This window comes from Nothoprocta perdicaria, unplaced genomic scaffold (assembly GCF_003342845.1).
Source record: "Nothoprocta perdicaria isolate Ctin4 unplaced genomic scaffold, notPer1 scaffold_13, whole genome shotgun sequence".
Classification (NCBI taxonomy): Eukaryota; Metazoa; Chordata; class Aves; order Tinamiformes; family Tinamidae; genus Nothoprocta; species Nothoprocta perdicaria.
Window position 1 is genome coordinate 2,750,517 of NW_020454427.1, and position 20,452 is coordinate 2,770,968.

Sequence of the window (20,452 nt, forward strand, 5' to 3'; positions counted from 1 at the left end):
GCCACATGTAACCATAGTGGTGCTGCATATATATTTCATATATTTATGATATTTTATGCTGTAGTAAGACAGTGCTTGGGGAAAGTCTTCAAGAGTAGAAGAGACCACAGAGAGCTGCTTGAAAATGTTGCTGAAGGTGCCGGTTCCACAGGGCAAAGGCCATGAGGGGCTTGCAGACAYGTGGGTGTTTCTAGCCAAAGGAGAATGCAAAGACTTGTGTCCTTTGCATCCTGATATATGAACCCATCACACCCACTGCGTGGGAGAGAATGAGACATCCTGAGTAGACTAAGAGTCAAGGGTAAGATCTTCAGCTTCAGCTCATTCTGGTTTTGGAGCTGTGTCACTTAGTCATTAGCTAAGGATCTGTCAGAGACCATCTCCCTTAACAGGGCAACCTGTCATTCCTTCTGGATAGTAACTCGGGGCAGGTAATTATCAGTGTTGTTTCTCCCAGGTGTTTCGATTCACCAACAGTATCCCCCATGGATGTGAAGATCAGTTACACCAATTCCTCAGTGCCGTCCTTCGAAAGGATCCTGGTTGAGAGCACCATCAACGTGAGCATGTTCCGGAGCACCGGCACCGTGTGCTGCGAGGCCTCCAGCAACGGGGACAAGAGTTCTGCTTTTTTCAACTTTGCTATTAAAGGTAGTGGCTAAAATGAGTGAGACTATGGTATAAACCACAACAAACGTTGGTGCCATTCAGCTCTTGCTATCATAGGAGAATTAGTATGTTCAGTGTGTTACGTTTACCATAATAAAGCTTGCTATGGCTGAGTGCATGATAACAGATTAGACTACGTTTTCTGGCTGTCAATGCATTACTTTTCATTTTTCAATAAATACTGTGGTGTAGTCTGTTAACTGCTTCAAAACTGCAGCATGACCATTACCTGTTGTTCTTCTGTCTGCAGTGTGACCTAGCTCAGAGACAAACCACCTGCAGCACTGCAGTGAGCGGCTCCCTCCGTTCTCTTTTTCTCTCTTTGTCCTGTGCAGGCAATCAGGTCTCTCAAGGAAACACTGCATTTTTTTTTTCTGATATTACAGTGTCTTAGGAAGATGGGGTCTTAAGCTTGACTASAGCCTGCAGGCCCTGGTCTTGTAAAAGAAGTAACAACAACATGCTGCAGAAGTTCTTAAGGGTTCTGTCATCTCTGGCAATATTTGTGAGTTTGCAAAAATAAAACAAAACTCAAACAGAGATTAGCTGGARCATGTTTGCAAATCTTTCCTTTTCTCTACAAAATCAAATATTCAGCTTTTTTTTCTTTTTTCTTTCCTCTTTGTGATACACAGGGATAACATATAAACAAGCCAGATTTGGGGCATATTTATTTTGTGGCGATAGTCTTCCTTTTACTACTTTGTATAGCCTCTGTTTGCCAGGAATACATTGTAGAGAGCACACTTGGAAAAGTGGATTTTAAGAGAAGTCTCACTCATAAGCATCTGCTTTTATTTTGACTGTGGCCATATGAAGCTCTGCATTAACTGGTCTTGGCTTCGTGACTTCTAACTTGAAGAAATTGAGACTGGTGAAGAAACAAACTCCTTGGTTCCTGTCTGTCCTTCGAATTCACTCAGGAAARTCGTCCTGATACATTTAAAACACATCTGGGAAAGACAAAGCCCCAAACCTTGTCCAACACAAAAGAACCAGAAAAAAAAAATTCTCTTGAATCTTTTTAATAACTTTTTTTTTATTCAATATTTAAGCAGAATTTTCTGTTTCTTTCCAGAACAAATCCGTACCCATACGCTTTTCACACCTTTGCTGATAGCKTTTGGAGTAGCTGCAGGACTGATGTGCATAATAGTCATGATTCTGGTGTACATATATCTGCAGGTAATATGCAAAGCTTCTTTGCCTGGGTTGCTAACGGGTATGAAGCATCTGCAAATGCTTTAGTAGTGACAGCCTTTCTCTCCTTTCCAGAAACCGAAATATGAAGTTCAGTGGAAAGTTGTTGAAGAAATAAATGGGAACAACTATGTTTACATAGACCCGACGCAACTTCCTTATGATCACAAATGGGAATTTCCTAGAAACCGGCTGAGTTTTGGTTAGTTTAGGTTTATATAACTTCATCTGCAAGGTGAAGCTTTCTGGGCTTCTGAAAGGGACTCGTGGTCAAATACAGCAGGGTTTGGTCAAAAAGATGTTGCGCAGTAATGAACGTAGTGATAGTTGCTTACACCTTAGGAGAAAAAGCATATCTAGAATAGCTGCCTTAATACCGTAAAGTGAAAYGTTAAACCTTTATGAAGAAGTGTTCCAGGTTGTAATGATGTATTTTGTTGTGTTTATTAGGTAAAACTCTCGGTGCTGGAGCTTTTGGAAAGGTTGTCGAAGCCACTGCTTATGGTCTGTTTAAATCTGACGCTGCTATGACAGTGGCAGTAAAAATGTTGAAGCGTAAGTCACTGAAATACACATATTTTTTCCAACTTCCTTCTGGTGGGAAGTCTTATTTACTAAACATTGTATTTTGCCTTGCAGCAAGTGCCCATTTAACAGAAAGAGAAGCTTTGATGTCAGAGCTTAAAGTCCTGAGTTACCTCGGTAACCACATTAATATTGTGAATCTTCTTGGAGCTTGCACTATTGGAGGTAGGGTTATCAACAGCTTATAGATTTCTTTTTTTCCTGTTCCTTTTTTGTTGTTGTTGTTTGTAGTCAGGAGAAACCTTGAGAAGAAGAATACAATACTGCTAAGTATGGAAGTCTGAAATATTTGCTTAGGCAGTTCACTGCTCATCGTGGCTATCGTCATATATGACTTAAGTTTTTCTCCAGTGCCCTGTTTCTCAGATATTAGAGAAGATCTGTGAATTGGTTGCTTGTTGGCATCCAAGATGAAGTCAACAGGCTCATCTTGTCTCATCCCCCAGTGTTCTGCTTAAACTGTTAGGAGTATTTAAGGCGCCATTAAAGTTAAAAATCTAAATGATAAAAAAGAGTAAAAGAATTCCCCAGATAAATAGTACTACATGGCTCGAATGTTTTATGTTCAAGAATATTGACATTAACATTATAACATTATACATCAATATTATTATGTGTAATACGTTTATTTTCTGATACAGTAAAAGCTATAAACAGCTGAAATGTCAATACAGAGTGGATGTAGTTCTTTTCCTTAAAAACCGTAACACTCATTTTAATTTATGTGCATTTTAATAACAAGATGACATTCTTTTGTACAGAAATATTTGCTTTCCAAGGTTTTGTTCCATTTCTCAAAGAAAACGAGCTTAGAAAAATTCAGCTCTTCAGACAAGCACAGCATTTCTCACTTTCAAATTTAATGGTTTAAAAATAGGATAAAGCAATTTTGTTTAAGTGATCAGCAAAGCAGACTCACTGGCCTAAGTGCATATCTATTTCAGACAGCTGCAAAACCATGGGGACTCTAAGAAAATCCTGAGATAATCACTGTTTTTGGTGTTATGAAACCTGTAATTATTAAATGCAGAAAAAATAGAAATAAATTGTTAAGTTTAGGAAACGGTGGAGGGGAGGAACCTTACAGAAGAAGAAACATTCAGCATGATTACATATTCAGGTGTCATAGCTGTAGTCATTCACTCAGAAAACATATATCTGATCTATAAACATCCGCACTGGAGACGACTTGATTCTCCTTTTAGGTTTCATTTTAATATTCTAGGACCTTTTGCGATGTAGTTTTCTGTCTCAGCAGGCTGTTCTGTTTGAATGATTTTTCCTATTATACTGCAGAATATAACACTCTACATCATTTCCAAAACATTACTGAAGGAGTGTGAAGCTCTACTGTAAACAGAAGTGAATCAAAAGGATTAATGTTTGAAGCTTGAATTACTCTAACGTTTGGAACAAATAACTTCCTTCAGGAAGTGAACAAAATCAAACAGATGTGTCTGGCCAGAAACATTATCGCATGAAGAGAGGGAAAAGGACTTATTTGTTTAATTTTTGTATAATGCAATGCTATTGAGAGGAGAGGAAAATTAATTGGGAGTGACACAGCTTTAGCTGGACAATAGTTACAGATCTGTGAAAGGGAGGATGTAGGAGGCTATTTTCCTATAACTTTCCAAGTCTAGACAGTGTTGGGTAGTGTGATTTTTAATAGTGCAGCTTGTGTGTTTAGCTGGATGTTATTTTTACAGAAGGTTTTATGCTTTGAAAACAATGCTAACCTGCTCTCTCAACCTCACATACATCGGCAGGTCCCACTCTGGTGATTACAGAGTATTGCTGCTATGGTGATCTTTTGAATTTTCTGAGGCGGAAACGAGATTCATTTATTTGTCCAAAACATGAAGAGCACACAGAAACGGCAGTTTATGAGAACTTGTTGCATCAGACAGAGCCCGCAGCGTAAGTGTGACCCGCTGAAATGCTCCTGCATTTTGAGAAACACAGAAGGAGGGTGTATCAAAGTTCATTAGCGATAAGAAAATTGGAGAAGCCTTTCCTGCAGAAGGCTGTGAAGCTTCTTTGCTGTGCGAGAAAGCAATTTATTAAAAGAGACCGTTTGTACAGTGGGTGGTTTATTCGAACAGAGCTCAATTCATTGTATGCACTYTGTGTTTTACTTCTTTTATCAAATTTCCTGTAGTTATTTCACGCAACTCCTTGGCTCTAATCTTAATATGTATTTGTGTTTATCATTGCTGCTAATCGTTGGCAACAGTCATTTAGCAGCTTGAATGACAATTCACCCCGTGTTGTGGTGGTAATGTTCTGAGCTCCCCTAAGTTCCTGCCTGCAGAAATGACTTTTTACAACAAAAACAGAGCCTTACTGTATCAGAGGCCGCCTATTGCTCATGGTTCACTAGACTTGGTGATAATGCAACCAATGTCACCATTCGGAGCTTGCTCTTTTGTACTTTCTAGTTACTTCATCTGTATATTTTTCACTGTTCCATTTTTACAAGCCTGGTATTCTCTCCGAGTACATTTCCAAGCACATTTCCTGCTCACAGATTTCCTTTTAGAAAGTAAAAAGAGAAATCATTTGCCAAAACCCAAGGTCTATTACAATAATCCTTCCATTTTTGGTTTTAGTGTGGGTGCCTTCAGTGCTCCTTGTCCCAGCAAGACATATTCACAGCAAGGCTGTACAGGCAATGGCAATATAATGAGCAGCTAGTCCATCCTACCACAGATGGCTTTGAAGAAATTACTCCTTTTCATTAGGAATGTGAAGCCATGGTTTTCCACAGGTGTATCTCCTTCCTCTTCTGAACACAACAACAGTGGTGCCTTTACCAAATTCTCATATTCGCTTTTATTGTAAAGTTGCAGCTGCTAAGCACTCTGGAAATGCTTGTGGTTTGGTGATGACTAGAGCTATTGGTGATCTCATAACTACTTTCCACGTTAGCTCTGTGGCTGCATTTGTTGTTCCTAAAGTAAACAGATACCTCAGGATGGAGAAGGGCCATCTATATATGTGAGTTTTAATGCCAGGTTTTTGTTCATCTAAATGAAAAACACTGAAGTCCATCCATTGCTTCTAAAAGGGCCTAACCTTTTTATTTATAAACCATATATAGTATAAAAATCTGTACTGCTGAATTATAAGTAAGAAAATAAGCAATAAGAAAGCTGAAATCTATAAAAACGTAGCAGATCGCTGTCCCAGACCTTGGCTGATTCTTTGAAATTTGTCCTTTGGATATCAGGAATCTTCCTTCRAACTCAGGAAGCTTTGAATTCAACCTTTTAGCCATTTTGTCTTCTGCATGCCACRTGAATCACTGAGATAGAAGTTGGCCTAGATAAAAGAAGGAAACATTAGCAGATCCTATGAAACATGTGGCTGCTCATTTATAGAGACTCTAGTCTTGATAAACAGTGCACACGTGAAAGGTTTTGTTTACCTACCAGAGCCAAAATCCAGCCTTTGAGATGCATTGTAAATTCTCTTGACAACCCTCACTTTCTTTACAGTCMTTTTTTCATCTTTTTTAGACCCCTGTAATTTTCCAATATTATTATTTTGTAAAGCATTTTACTCAGAATGTTTGCTTAAGGTCGACTTTTTCTTTGAAACTTTTCTCTAAATGACATTTAATCTGCTGCTTTTACAGCGATGTTGTCAATGAATACATGGACATGAAACCAGGAGTGTCGTATTCAGTCCCACCAAAAGCTGATAAAAAAAGACCAGTGAAATCTGGTAAGTACAATAACAAGAAATCTGTCTGCTTCTTGGAGTGCACAGAGAAGGAGTTTATGGAATTTTTTAAAATACTTGTTTGCTGTTGGATGAATACGATTAATACCCATTGGTATGAGAAGATTAAAAAAGAATATGCTAAATTACAGTGTGTTGTATTTTTCCACAGTTCTGTGGACTACCAGCATTATTTTTTACTTTTTGGCAATGGGTTATTTCTGTGGATTTAGTCTGGTACTTGTTCAGATCATTGTTTTGTTTAATGTAAAACAAATCTGTTTCTATTTGATTATACACAGTCCACTCAAAAGCTGTTGGTGTTTGTATTGCATAGGATCCTACACTGATCAGGATGTTACCCTTTCTATGTTGGAAGATGATGAGCTTGCTCTAGATGTTGAAGACCTGCTAAGCTTTTCTTACCAGGTGGCAAAGGGCATGAGCTTCCTTGCCTCCAAAAATGTAAGTAAGTTAAAAATTTTTGAGAGCTGGACAGAATCTAGATCTCTGATTTCTTTTAGCATCACATGTCATATCTTAATGTAGTCCACATGCTGAGATGGAATTTATGAAGGAATCAGATCCCTAATGTCTGGATGCCTTCAAAAGCAACTTGGTCCTGAAAGTTTAATTCTCTSTTTGTTAATTCTCTGTGAAGTTTTATTCTCTGTGGCACCTCTGAAGAGTATGCAGACTGAAGATCAGTATGAGGACAGCTGAAAAGCTCTTTGCATTTTAAACGGTTTTGAGTATCTGTTAAGTTTTAAACAATGCCACAATTGGTACTTCTGTGATACAGAACACTGCTTTTGGAGGAGGGAGTGTTTTAGGTTTTTTTTTTAATGTTAGAACTTAACTTGTTTTAAATTTTTTGTTTCTCGTTTAATTAAGGAATTTAAAGTAAAATCAGCCTAGAGACTCACAAATGATCTTCATTACCTACACTGAATGTAATAGGCATTCTCAAGGGTTCACAGGAGGGGCATGGCATATCAGAAAGCTGTTTGTATAGAAGAGTAGTCRTAAACACTGCATAATTACGGTCTCCCTGTGAAGAAAAAGGAAAAATGACAGTTAACATCTAGCAATAAAAACTGTAATTCATATAGAGGCAGGACTGGGTAGTTGTACCTTGAATACAGTTTCAAAAGTAAACTTAGTTTGAGGAAAGTGAGGTAAAACAGTGATCCTGTGTTAACAGTGGGATGTGTGGCCCTGGTGCTGCTCCAGCAGAAGTCCTGTTRCGTCTTTTTTTTTCCTGCTATTCCTCCTTCCAAGCCCATTAACTTATTTTTTCAGCTCTTCTCAGCTTCGAAACAGGCCTCAAAGGCAAATACATTACAGATTTTAACAGTTTTCACCAGACTCCTGCCTTCTTCACTGTTCAGGACAGGTGGTGCTTAACAGACATACTCTTTATTTATTTTCCTGCGGATAATGCCAGAAATTCACTGTGCGTCATTCCTGGTGAATGTTTTCTTATAGTTTTTCATTGATGGATAGAGCCTCTGCCTCAGTGAATAGCAAAGACCATAATGAGGGTAACACCACATCTCCGTGAGGCTGGGAAGCAACACGTCTCCGTTTGGCAGCGCAGAATCCGGGGCTTTATCACTGAATGAAGTTAACGTTCCAGTGTTYGGTCATCCTTGGCCGTTGTCTTGTGTTCACACATGCCTTTGGTGAAGCTAGTTGACGTTGARGCAGATTTACCAAAGCAAGTCCTCAGAGAAGGGGGTCCCACATGGACCCATAGCACGGAGGGCCCAGCTGCTCTTCTCCAGCGTATTCGTGTATCAGGGCTGAGACATGAAAGTGTTTCTGTGGGGGAAATGTGTCTTTTCCTGGGGGCACGATCCCCTTGATAAGTGCATCACAAGGCAGTTCTCCCTCCACTGSACAAAGTCTTTATTCAGTAACAAATTCAGCTGCTTTGGGAGGGGTAAAGCAGAGACTCGCTGGGCACATGGCCTTTCCCTTCGCTTTGGTTCTCCAGGGCAATTGTACTCTTAGTTTTGCACATGCAAAGGGAAGGATGATTTGGACAGGGATTTGAATGAGTCCCTCAGAGAGGGATGKCATTAAAAATAGTTCCTCAGCATAAGTGTGCAAGGGGGACAGAGATTCATTGGCTTATTGCAGCCTGCACTAAGCATTTATGGACTTTGAATTGATCAGTTCTTCTGATATTTTTTTCCATTTTTGCATGGAATTCCTGAAATTTTGTATTTCAAGGAAAAGATGAAGAGAAAAATTCAAGCATCCTCAGTTGTTTGTGGACAGGAACTCCTATGTATTTTATATGATCAGCAAAGCAGGAGCTTAAGGCTATGTTTTTGTACTAGATGTCAAAAGACAATTCTGTGAGAGAGCTACCTCCTTTCATAAATGCATGTAAATTCGCTCCACAGTTGGGTAGAAAGAAAATATAAGTCCTGGCAAAGTCAACAACCCTTATGTAGCTGCAGTTACAAAATAYATACCTCCTTCTCAAATGAAAACTGGAATATAAGCTAGCTAGGTCACTGAACACATCACAGTGCTCATTACAAGATATTATTGGCATGTGAAAACTTCCAAGTATTTCCAACGGCTTAGACCTGCTCATAAAGCTCTCCTAGGCAGGTAGTGACTTACATCTTCCAGAGGGGTATTTTTGAAATGAATGTGAGTCTCCTAATGCGCATTTTGAAATTGTTAGCATGATCTTGCCGGTTTTCAGCTTTTCAACCACAACAGTRGCTTCATAAAGGATTGGAATTATTTTAGAATTAAATTTCCCCTTATTTGTCCTGTATTAGGAAACAGGTCAATGACTTTTTTTTTCGATGAAAAGGTCAAGAAAAAAATCTGTCCCCAGCATAGAACAAGTACATTAAACTTTTCTTGCAAATGCTGAAAAAAATAAAGTGTCTGCAAGTAGTCTTTTCTAAAGGAAATGCATAGACAGCCTTAACTACGTGGATCAATAGCATGATTGTAAAGATACTACACCAGCATTTTTAATCATCTGAGTAAGCTTTCTAACACATGGTTTGCACTATGACTTTCRGCTAATCAAAAATGCATAATTCAGTAAGTATATAGTCAAGAAAACATGCAACCAAGCAGCAGTGCGTTAAGGATATTATAAAATAAATGATTTTGTTTGTCTGTTTGTTATTTAGTGCATTCACAGGGATCTGGCAGCAAGAAATATTCTCCTCACTCATGGTCGAATAACAAAAATCTGTGAYTTTGGCTTGGCAAGAGATATAAGGAATGATTCAAATTATGTGGTCAAAGGAAATGTAAGTATATATGATACTAAATCCACCGATTTTGAATTTGGGACGTTCCTCTGTATTTTCTTGACTTACAAAGAAATCTCTTTCTTAGACCATATCTGGACCTCTCAATTCTGGTATATACCTGTGCTGACCAGGGCCAGAACTGTGAAGAGAGGCAGTTCCTGCCCTCCATAGGGGTGCTGTCAAATGTGTAGTGTATACATGCTGTTAYAATTGAAGATCCATGCTCGTAACTGAACATACGTTGTGCTAGAGGGGATGCTTTTGTTGCACCAGAATAACATGTAGTCTTTTTGTTATATCTGTATATACTAAAAGTTACAACTCTRTGAGTACAGTAAGTTTTGCCATGGGAATATTCTGGTAGGCCAATGCTAATATTAATTACTTGGGAACATCTCCAGTGGGCATTGCTCGTTTTGTTCGTAACTGAAATAATATATTTTTAAAATACCTAAATAACCAAGGTTTTGCATCCYGTTCTTTATTATAAAATGTTACTCAGCAGAAACAAGATTCAAGAAGTGTGAATTTATTGGTTAGGGTAGAGTGGGAAGCAAAGAAGCCTTGATTTTTTTTCTGATTCCATATACTTCAGCCTTTTATGTATAATAAATGTCTGTAACTTTTAGTTATAGCTCCTACCCTAATAAGTAAACATTATTTGGAATGAGACACAATATTTTGATGAGAAAAGCTTAAAACCTCCTCTGCAGAAGAGTATCAATTACACTAGCACCTACTAGACCTTTGCAGAGGTACAAAGACACTTTGAAGTGATGCAGATTATATTGGCAGTGCTTGAAGTCCCCTTTTAAAATGCAAGAGCAGTAAAAAGAGCCTTACTGCGAAAGAAAATGAAGCCTKTCTCTGGTTAAGCTGGAAAAGTGTGCTGGGAAGGTGATTTGCTCAAAAGGGCTTTTGCATCTCAAACTAATTTTTGCGTTYGTGTTACTGTTTTAATTCCACTTTATGCTGTATGTGCACCCCTCTCCTACCTTCAGAGCAAACACCTTATGATTTGTGCAGTTTTTAAAAGAAATGAAGATGGATGTTCAGCAAAGCAGCCTCCCACCACCCCCATCTGGCGCATAGCGGTCAGAAAGTCAGAAGTTGGTCTCTAGCTAAGGGCTTGACCACAAACCACAGGTTACCTGTCTGGGATTTTCGGGCTGAAAAAGAAGGGAAATCCCACGCTTGAGCATTGCTCTCTGACGTTCTTTTTGCTGCGCTGTTAAGCTCAGTTCACAGCACCTCAGGTGTCTCAGGTACCTCTGCTGTCCCCAGCGGGGTCCCAGGCAACCAGAGCAACCCTCTTCTAGGCTGCAGGGGTGTGGAGTGAAGATTTCATTGATTCAGTGCCAGAGTTGGTGGCAACCACTGCACGCCTGGGAGTAGGGAACATGAGGAGCCCTAAACAATTCAGGGATGGCTCTCCTGGCAAAACATTCAGAGACACTTAGTGTGAGGAAGGCTCGGTGTCAGATCAGGAGCGGCTTGATCAGCCCGTGCACGAGGGCTGGGAAGCGCAGACCAGCTGCTTGTGCAGGAAGTGGGCAGTAAGTAATTACATTTTACTCGTCTAGACTCTACTTTAAATTTGCCAGATTGTACTTAGGCTGGAGGGTCAGCAGAGGATAGGCTGCAGCCGCCGGCGGGGCGGGYGCAGGGGCTGCAGGGGGCATCTGGGAGCATCTGGCCTAATCTTAAACCAGGCCAGGAGCTTGGCTGGCCTTGGCAGAGCTGGGGCCTGGCGAGCAGAGCGTTGCCCTCTCTGCTGTTCGGGAGACTCTGGGTGCCTCTCTGTTGTGCTGCATGTTCTGGCAGTTCCCTGAAACGTCAGGGAGCCAACGAAAAATTCAACCTGTCTTCTGCCGCATTTCCTCTCTTTTCCATTCRTCTCCTTCCCACATCTTCTTCCTTTACAAGTCATCAAGGCTTTTGTCTGTGATATGGTTGGAATATGTGTTTGAATGTAACTGTTGCAGGATCATTTGAAAGGAAAAGAGGTCTGGTTTCTCTTGGGGCAGGACAAGGACTTGGGTCTAGGCTTAACTGGCTCCCCCAGTCAGAAAAGAAAAAGGGCAGAACAGGGACAGGAAACGGAAGCAAATCCAGAGGCTTTCGGTGCCTTTCACCCTTTCCTGTGCTCTAATTGTCATTCCTAAAGAGTGTCTGTTCCCACACGAGTCTCGGAAAATGCTCAAGATGTTTTTATGTGAATTTTCTCTCTTCTCCCCCATACAATAAGGAGCTAAAGCAGATGTCTTAACTGAGTATGTGGACCTGTTCAGTGATAGCTATGATGGCCAGGCCACAGAAGGAGGCTTGTATGTTTGCATAAGGAACAGTGCCATGTTTATACATACTCCTTCGCTCTGATTTCCTGCCATCTTTTATAACCAGACATAGAGAATCACACAGTATACAGAAAATCAGAGTGCAGGGAACTGCACGAGTTTGGTGGACCCATAAAAAGATGGATCAGTAAGCATGAAGCACTTGCTATTCTCTCTAAAATACAGAGAATTTCCCATTTTTTTAGGTGGGTAGTTCCGTTATCTAATGAAACAAGTATTTAAAGCACATRATATGTCTAAAAATCATTGCATGTTATTAAAATTTACACCTTGTGCCTGTTGTCTTATTTGAATCTCTTTTCCCTGGAAAGGCCCGACTTCCAGTGAAGTGGATGGCGCCCGAAAGTATTTTCAATTGCGTTTACACCTTTGAAAGTGACGTCTGGTCTTACGGGATCTTGCTGTGGGAGCTCTTCTCTCTGGGTAAGCTGCTCCGAGGCCTGTGCCGCAGGTGGCTCGTGTCCCTCTTGGTTTTACCCTGGTGTGGAGGTGACGTTGCTCCCTTGTCCTCCCACCAGGAAGCAGCCCGTATCCGGGGATGCCGGTGGACTCCAAGTTCTACAGAATGATCAAGGAGGGCTACAGGATGTTCAGCCCCGAGTGTGCACCGCCTGAAATGTAAGCGAGCAGCTCGCACCGCTCAGCTCCAAATACCTGCAGTGACACAGGGGAAGGGAAGCTTCCCTGTTTGCATTAGGACTCTCCATACTGCTCCATTGTCTTCAAGTTCCTTTCAAATTGTAAATGATCCATGCAATCTAGCTAGATTGTTTGTGATCCATGCGTGATCCATGCCTGTGTTGTTGCACACACTGCAATACACTCTTGCCTTTTAACATCGGATCCCTTCGCCGTGGCATCTGCTCGGTGTGGCTGAAATATTTGTAGACTGCAGAGCACGCTGAACGTTTTTATTTCAGATAAAACAGCCAGTAAGAGGTATCATCAGAGTGTCTGCATCTGTGCTATACTTCCTGGCCACACAGGGACTGGCCACATACGAGCCATCCTTCATTCGCTGTTTTGTAAACAGACTGGCACTTATCAGGCTGTCGAAGAAAACTGTGCCCAGAGCCTCTCCTTAGTATAGAGCCCTTTGTTGTTGCAAGCACAGGCGTTAACAATGCCATTTCTCTTCTTACAGGGCATTTAAGCAAGTTAAATGGTGAGCGGGTGTCACACTTTCCTGCCTGTTCACTCTCTAAAAGCAATAATAAAGGCCAGGCAAGAGCGCTCAGAATTCCCTCATCATCAGTACTTAATTTTAGTATCTTTGTAGGTATGACATAATGAAGAGTTGCTGGGACGCTGATCCTCTACAGAGACCCACGTTCAAACAGATCGTCCAGCTGATTGAGCAGCAGCTTTCGGATAATGCCCCCCGGGTAAGTGAGGGCTCCATATGGCTCGTGGGGCTTTGGGGGTCAAAGCTGTTTTGAGCAAGACCTTACACTAGAGCTGGAAGAAGGGAAGCACCTCAGCACTTCTCTAGGTTTTTTTCCACTATTATTTATGTGCTGTAAGTTTGGGTGTTGGGAAGGCTTTCTGCACTATCACTTCTGCTTTGCGGCACTGTTTCTGCCCAGATGTACAGTAGCTGTCTGGGCCCAGACACTGAAACAGGTTCGGCTTAAAAACAGGTTTTGCATGGCTTGGTGTTCCACCYTCAAAACATACCCACCACAACAATTTTGATCATACAAAATACAGCAGTACCACGTAAAACTCATCCTAATCTATGCAAGCCTCTATTTATCTGGGAGAAATCTCAGAAGTGAAATATATTTAACTTGTATTTGGAAAGCTTTCTGGGCAAAGGAGTCAAGCTTTCTCTGCTGTTCTGTCTCTTCTCAGTTACTTCACCTAGTTGTATTTATATAATCTTGGCAATAAGGTTGTGACAAACTAGTTACTGTATTCGCTGCTCTTCGGACCTTTCTCGAGTGAAATGTTTTCTAGGATGATAATTGGATAAAAAAAAGTCCAAAAAAAAAGTCAGGATGTGTCAGAGCCTGGGATTTTCTCTCACTCATAATTGGATTTTTAGAAAAAAAAAGAAAAGGTTTAAAATCTGACTTAGAAGCTTGTAAAGCTTGTACAGTCTAGATGCCGTGTTTGGGTGCAAAGTACACAGCTTGCTGACAATTTGAGAAAAGAAATAAACGAAAGCTGTTGGTGCTCAGTTGCATCCTGTATAGTATTTTTGGCAGGTTCAGGCATTTCTAAAACATACGCAAGAACACAGGAAAAACTCTTAGTGATGCTACTGGGGCAATTTAAACAATAACCTGAGCTGCACTTTTTCACACTTAGCTTAAATTTGGTCTGTAGTTGTAAGCTGCAGTGTTTTTGATAACCAGGGTTGATGTTCTTGACTCATTTAAAGCGCAATTAACCCCCAGGGCCTTTGGAAACTTTATTGCTAGCAAAAGAGCTCTTTGCAAGCGCGTGTGCAGGAGCTTTCTGCACTCTACTGACCGCGGTGTTTGGGCCCTGCAGGTTTATGCAAACTTCTCAACTCCTCCTTCTGGTCAAGGGACCGCTGCGGATCACTCGGTGCGGATTAACTCGGTGGGCAGCAGCGCTTCATCCACCCAGCCCCTCCTGGTACGCGAAGATGTTTGAGAGAGGAGCTGGTGCCTGGAAGAGGAGGAGCCCGCGTGGATTCGCTCTTTGAGTTTTGCAGGGAGTGAGAGAGGCATGGATGACTTCAATGATTTCTCTTCCTTTTACTCACTACTACCACTGTGTAGCTGAAATGTTGTTGTAATACTGTCCTTTTACCACACACTGTTACACATGAACTTAACTCTGCCAAGCACGGTTACAGGCATCATTGCAACGTTAACGGAAGCTGTATATATGTTGCTATATTGTGTGTATTTGCAGTAGAGAGCCAGATCTGAAGAAAAAAAAAAGAAAAAAGAAAAAAGAAAAAAGAAATCCTGAGCCAGGGTGTGGAAAGAGATGAATACACAGATCAAACCAAAACTGCAGTGGTCCTGCTTGGATCTCTGCCTGGAAAGCGTTTTGTCATTTTCTAGTTAACTTCATTTTGCTGGGTTTAAGAAACAAATTGATGTAAAGCTACTTGCTTCACAAGCCCCTTCCACGTGCACCTTTCCCAGGCAGGCATGGCAGGCTGCAGGCAATGAAGGTGCTGGACAAGCCAGGACCAGCGAGGGAAGGGAGCAGATCCCTTGGGCCCTGCCATGGAATCTCCTCTGGGATTGGAACCAGGTGCTAAGAGGGTAGCGCAGACCTCTGCTTTTGCTTCCCACTGCAGAGCCGGAGCTGGAGCCTGGCCGAGGCAGCACTGAGGCTCAGCCACTTCTTTTACTGATAGTCACRTCCCAAAGTGGTCACCAAAGACAGATGGGCCCTGCTAGGTTGGTTAAAATGTGGGAGAGCCGTTTGTAAGAAACTACGTGTGATGTGCGGAGGAGAGACTGTTAAATGAGCCGTCTTATCTAGAGGGAGCAGGAGCAGCAGATCCTCTCCTGAGGGCCCTTCCTTTATCTTTCCCTGCCCAGGTGAGTATTTCCCACAGGCAGGGCAGGATAGTGCTATCTGGAGAGGGCTGTTCCCCCCACATCCCAGGCATTTCATCTTCCCAGCTCTGCCCTTGCGCTGGGACTATAAGGGAGACCAAGTGCTTAGCTGGGGACCAGGGAATTTCTAAGCAGGACCAAACAAACTCTGCCTTCAGCCTTATTTTGAAGGCAGGAGGCATTGGGGTCAGTATCTGGTTGAGCCTAGGGCTGTGCTGAAGTATTTCATAAGCCCTTCCCATCATTGCTGGGTCTTCTCTTCCTTCTTTTCCATCACCTATAAATTGGTAAATGCATTGAGAGGAGCATGTCAGAGACAGAGTACTAGTTAAGTACCTATTTATTTACAATGCACTTGAGCACTCTGTAATTTATACTTTACCAGGATTTTCGTTGAGTTTACATGCATTTCAAATGTGTAACTAACTGCCCAAATGCAAGATAGTTGTAAATACACACACTGCTAGTATATTTTAGGTTATATGGAATACCACCCTCTTCATATGACTGTGCATTTGGTTTCTTGTTACCGAAATTTGTCCTTCAGAGCTAGTCAAAAATCAGCCATTTGCACTGAACTTACCTAGGCTGTTGCACCTTTCCAAAGTTAGCCAGTTGTTTGGAGGCACTCTTACGCATACTTGTTGTTGAGCATTTTCAGTTTAATGCTATAAAAGCTCTTTCGTAGTGTGTTGACTTTCAGAGCAACTGTAGACAAACTAGTTGTTATAATTATAGACGTCTCGGTACTTTACAGACACTTAGCTGAAAGAGGTTTGGGGTTTTTTCGTTCTTGAAATTTATATTTTTATAATTTGGGGATTTTTTTTTTTTTTTTGAAACTTACTTTGCAATGGCTTGGTGTTTTGAATGGTTTTATGCGTTGTTTTTTGTAAATATGGAAATGTAGCAATAATGTCCTTTTGACTATTCTCAGTCCTTGAGTCTCAAAAATATTTTTATATATATATATATATATATGCAAAAACTATATGTATAAATATGTAAGTGTTTGAAAGTTTATGAAACACTTATGGATATGTTGCTCAGTTGTAGAATTGCAGTTCAAAAGTTCAAATAAATTTGTAAATATGTATTCAAATGCTGCTGTGTGCTATGTTCAAAGGAGATATTTTCATGTAAGTCAATAAATTCTTGGGTTGCAGCAAAATGTCAGCATCTGGCCACACAGAGGTAAAGTTTAGAAATCTGAAACATTTTGCAAATGTGTGCTGGAAAACCTTGGTGTTTTTTCTTTATGGATGTTCTTTTCCTGTGAGTATATGGGAGAAATACTTTGATGATGGATGCAGGTTTATTTTGCAGGAAGGTACAGCTAGGATATTGGTCTGGTAGACGGCTCATGCAGGCTGCATGACATGAAGGGGAGCATTTAAAATTGCTGAATACTCAGAAGCATTTGATCTTAAAAGCGTTTGGTCTTAAAAGCAGTTGGAGCCAACTGAAGACGGCATCTGTAGACTGCTGAATATCCCCTTTGCATTCACACACGTATATGCACGTATATGGTGCTGGACAGGTGAGATGTGACGCTACGAGGGTGCAGAGTTCACCTATCACTGCTTGCGTGGTGGGAGCTACAAAGCCAAAGGGAGCTGCAGTGCTTCCCTGGCTGCTCCAGCCACAACACGTCGTAGCGGGAGAACATCGGCTTTTATCCCTACTGGGAACCTGCTTYGTCTGCCCAGATTGGCTCTCTGCTGCAGCAGGCCTTTCCATCAGCGTGGTTGATACATGGTTTAACAGTAGGTACAGAGCATTTTTCTGTCAAACTTCTTTTAAAAAAAAATCATTTTCTTCTTACAAGGCTTGCAATGATTACTGCCTCCATTCCTGTTCATGGTCACACACTCCATTTCYCTTCCCACTGGTGACCAAATCATTTTTCTATGCCAGCCCTAAGCAATTGCTTATATGGAAAGTGACAGCAGGAGGATGGATATATGTTAGTATGTATTTTAGCTGTCCTTCAAACCATTCTTGTACACAGAAAAAAAGACCAGGACCATGGTACCAGGACCTCTCCATGGGCCATCAGCAAGAACTGTTTGGGGAATCTCAGCTATAACATTCACTTGGCCAGAAAAAAACAAACATACAAAAAAAAAAAAAAAACAGTAGGGAGTTTCATTACATTTTCTTTACAAGTAAGAGAAGACAGCTGAAGGTTCTGTGGGAGAGATGATGATACTGAAAGTACTCTTCATATGGAGTTACTGAGCAGTGTAATACACGTGCATCTCCATCACCAGTTCTGCARTCTCCAAACAAGAAGCTTGACTGCTAGTAAGCTGAGTGCTGAATATATGGTGAAAAATTTTTGGTTATGGAAGCAGGAGAAATGATGAATTTGTGACCAGTTAGACCTGAAATTGAGAGCTCAGAGAATAAAATAATTCAGTTAATCTACATGTCCCGAGCCAACAAGTCAAAAATAGCTACTAAGTCATTCTTACCCAAAACTGAATATATCAAGCAAAATGAAGCTTGTCTGCTTGTAGRCTCTTGACAACCGAGTGTACATATTATAGTGAAGAGGGAAGCCTGTAAGGGACGCTGGATATAAGAACAACTGGTAAAGGAATGTGAAAGGAGACATGTCAGCATGAAAATGGAAAATTGATAGATAAAGGCAGGCTGGCCAACTGAGAGACATGACCCCAGCCTATCGTCATTCCAAAGCTCGAGAACTTTTTGTTTAAGGTTCTCCTTCACACCTGGATCCTGTGTAGACCTTTGCAGGGGTTGTCTGATTGGAGACACGCTGCTCCTTGCCAGCCCCCAAGGAATGGCCAGGCACATCATAGACTGMAAGGTCACTCCAGAAGTTGGGTGACAGCATTGCAAATGATAAAGCTTTATAGCCTGAAACTGAGACAGTGAGTAGTTTCCCACTGTCTGTACATGGATTAGAACAACTTCCTAGTCATTCTGTCGAGGAGATCTGTGTCTCCAGATACAATTCTGTATCTGGAAAAGACAACGTGTCTAGAAAAGACAATGAGTCATTACACAGATGTTTTAGCCCTGGCTTATARCTGAAAATACAATAGTAAAAATAGGAGAATGTACAATTTGTTCTGGTTTCCAGAAACTTCTGTCACCATAATTAAGTTACAGATGGCCCCCCATGACCATTTTTCCTGAGCACTAATTTCTCAAGACCTTACTGCATGCTAAGAAGTTGATCTCCAAAAAATCACTTGGACACTGTTTTTTTTTCTGAAATATTGTCCATTTTTCTCGAATTGATTATATGTCACCCTTTCAGATGGTTATTTCCATCTGTCATCCGCCAACCAGGCAATGAAGAAGATTCATTCTACCAGCAGTGATTTCTTCCGTGACTTGATTTTCTGTCCCGGTCCTTGAGGTCATTTTGGCTAGATTTTGATGGGCAGTAGAAACAAGCTCACCCCAAGTAGCCTAGTGGACTTAGTGTCAGCAAGGTCAGCTAGGGGTTTAATGCTCTCTTGGCAGGTTTAATGCTCTTCAATTTTCAGGCTGCCTTTGGGGAACATACAGTGGGTAACTGCCTCTACAGCCCAGTGAAAGACATAGTTCAAGTTACAGCAGCACTTTCTCCAAGGAGGGACAAATGATTCTTGACATCCTGCAGATAAGTATCTTCTGAAGAGCCAAGAGCAGAATTGGCTTGGTTGCACGCTTGAGCATTCAATTTTGGTGACTGAAATGCCGAAGGACAACGTGATAGGGGCCACTGGCATTTGCTAAGTGTGCTTCAGCTGGACCCTGAGGACATGCTTAGACCTGCTTTGTTTGAAACCTCCCTGCTGGAGGATGAAGAGCWGCAGAGAAGGGCAGCCAAACGGGGCTGTGCTCAATGCCAGGGCAGTCCCGTCTAGGCCACTGCCCAGCGTCTTGCCACATCACTCCACATCACCGTSACCTGACTGCAGGCCCCCAGCCCATCCCGTCCCAGCTATGCTGGCTTTTCCTCCCACCAGCAACAAAATAAATTCACAAAACATCAATGACACTGAGCGCTTGGCACCACTGGCCCATGAGGCTCCCAGCTGTCCTGTATGGGGAGCACTGGGACCCCTTTTTCCTCCATCCCCAAGCACACTCACTCCCTTCCTTCCTTCGTTCCTTCCCCTCCTACTCCCTCCATGAGGAAAGCAGCTGAGATGATGGCCGGGGCGTTTCAGGGTGACACACGTGCCTGTGCATGCAGGGACAGAAGTRAAAGACATTCCTCATGCTGCAGGCCCCTCAGTGTATTAAAGAAAAAAAAAAAAAGGTGATAATAACCTCCCTAAAAGCTATTTTTCGCATTTCCTCTTCTGTTTAAAATATCAAAACAAATCCATTTATCAGACAAAAACTATTTTGTGTGTTCCCTTTCAGTCATTTTCCGTTCAAAAGCAATTTCCATTCAAAAGCATCTTCTTTTCTTGGGAGAGAGTTACCGAACACTCTTGTCGCATTTTTCCAGGATTAAATATTATTTGGAGATTTCTAAAATTCCCATGCAACACAGATTTAATGGGACTTCGCTAAACTGAATTACCAAAGCCAAGGGCTGTGGTAATTCCTATCTACTTTTCCTTGARCAAGAAAGCACAGTCATCAAAATCACAAACTAATGTCACAACCAATGACATACTTGAGGATATCCTTGAGATACCATGTTGATGAGAGCAACAGAAAAGCCTCTAAAGAGATGGGCAGGCCACGTCAGATAGCCCAGGCAGCTTGACATGGCCAAGCTCCTCTTCCCCTTGGTGGAACTGGGCAGGGATGGTGTTTTCTGGAGAGTGGGACACTGCTGGTTCCAGAGGGACAACTGGCTGATGTCTAGAGCAAGCAAGAGAGCCAGAAGATGAGCTGACACACCAAGGGGAGATGATGTCCCCAGTCCCTGCCATGCCTGGCAGGTAACTCAAGGTATTAAAGTCAGATATTTTACTGTGTGTCATGGGTGAGGAAAAGAAAGAAAGAAAGAAAGAAAGAAAGAAAGAAAGAAAGAAAGAAAGAAAGAAAGAAAGAAAGAAAGAAAGAAAGAAAGAAAGAAAGAAAGAAA

The 20,452-nt window shown here is 41.5% G+C and overlaps 1 protein-coding gene across 1 annotated transcript in view; it reads left to right on the plus strand.

Annotated features, from left to right (window-relative positions):
- KIT (KIT proto-oncogene receptor tyrosine kinase) overlaps positions 1-16,138 on the plus strand; it is a 51,319-nt gene extending 35,181 nt beyond the window's left edge. The window contains exons 9-21 of the mRNA XM_026033633.1: positions 458-651; positions 1,748-1,854; positions 1,945-2,071; positions 2,320-2,424; positions 2,509-2,619; positions 4,224-4,374; positions 6,095-6,183; positions 6,518-6,645; positions 9,351-9,473; positions 12,145-12,256; positions 12,352-12,451; positions 13,113-13,218; positions 14,333-16,138. Of these exons, the coding sequence (XP_025889418.1) occupies positions 458-651; positions 1,748-1,854; positions 1,945-2,071; positions 2,320-2,424; positions 2,509-2,619; positions 4,224-4,374; positions 6,095-6,183; positions 6,518-6,645; positions 9,351-9,473; positions 12,145-12,256; positions 12,352-12,451; positions 13,113-13,218; positions 14,333-14,458 (1,579 nt within the window). The 3' untranslated portion in view covers positions 14,459-16,138. The remainder of the gene's footprint in view (positions 1-457; positions 652-1,747; positions 1,855-1,944; positions 2,072-2,319; positions 2,425-2,508; positions 2,620-4,223; positions 4,375-6,094; positions 6,184-6,517; positions 6,646-9,350; positions 9,474-12,144; positions 12,257-12,351; positions 12,452-13,112; positions 13,219-14,332) is intronic.
- The last annotated feature ends 4,314 nt before the right edge of the window (positions 16,139-20,452 follow it).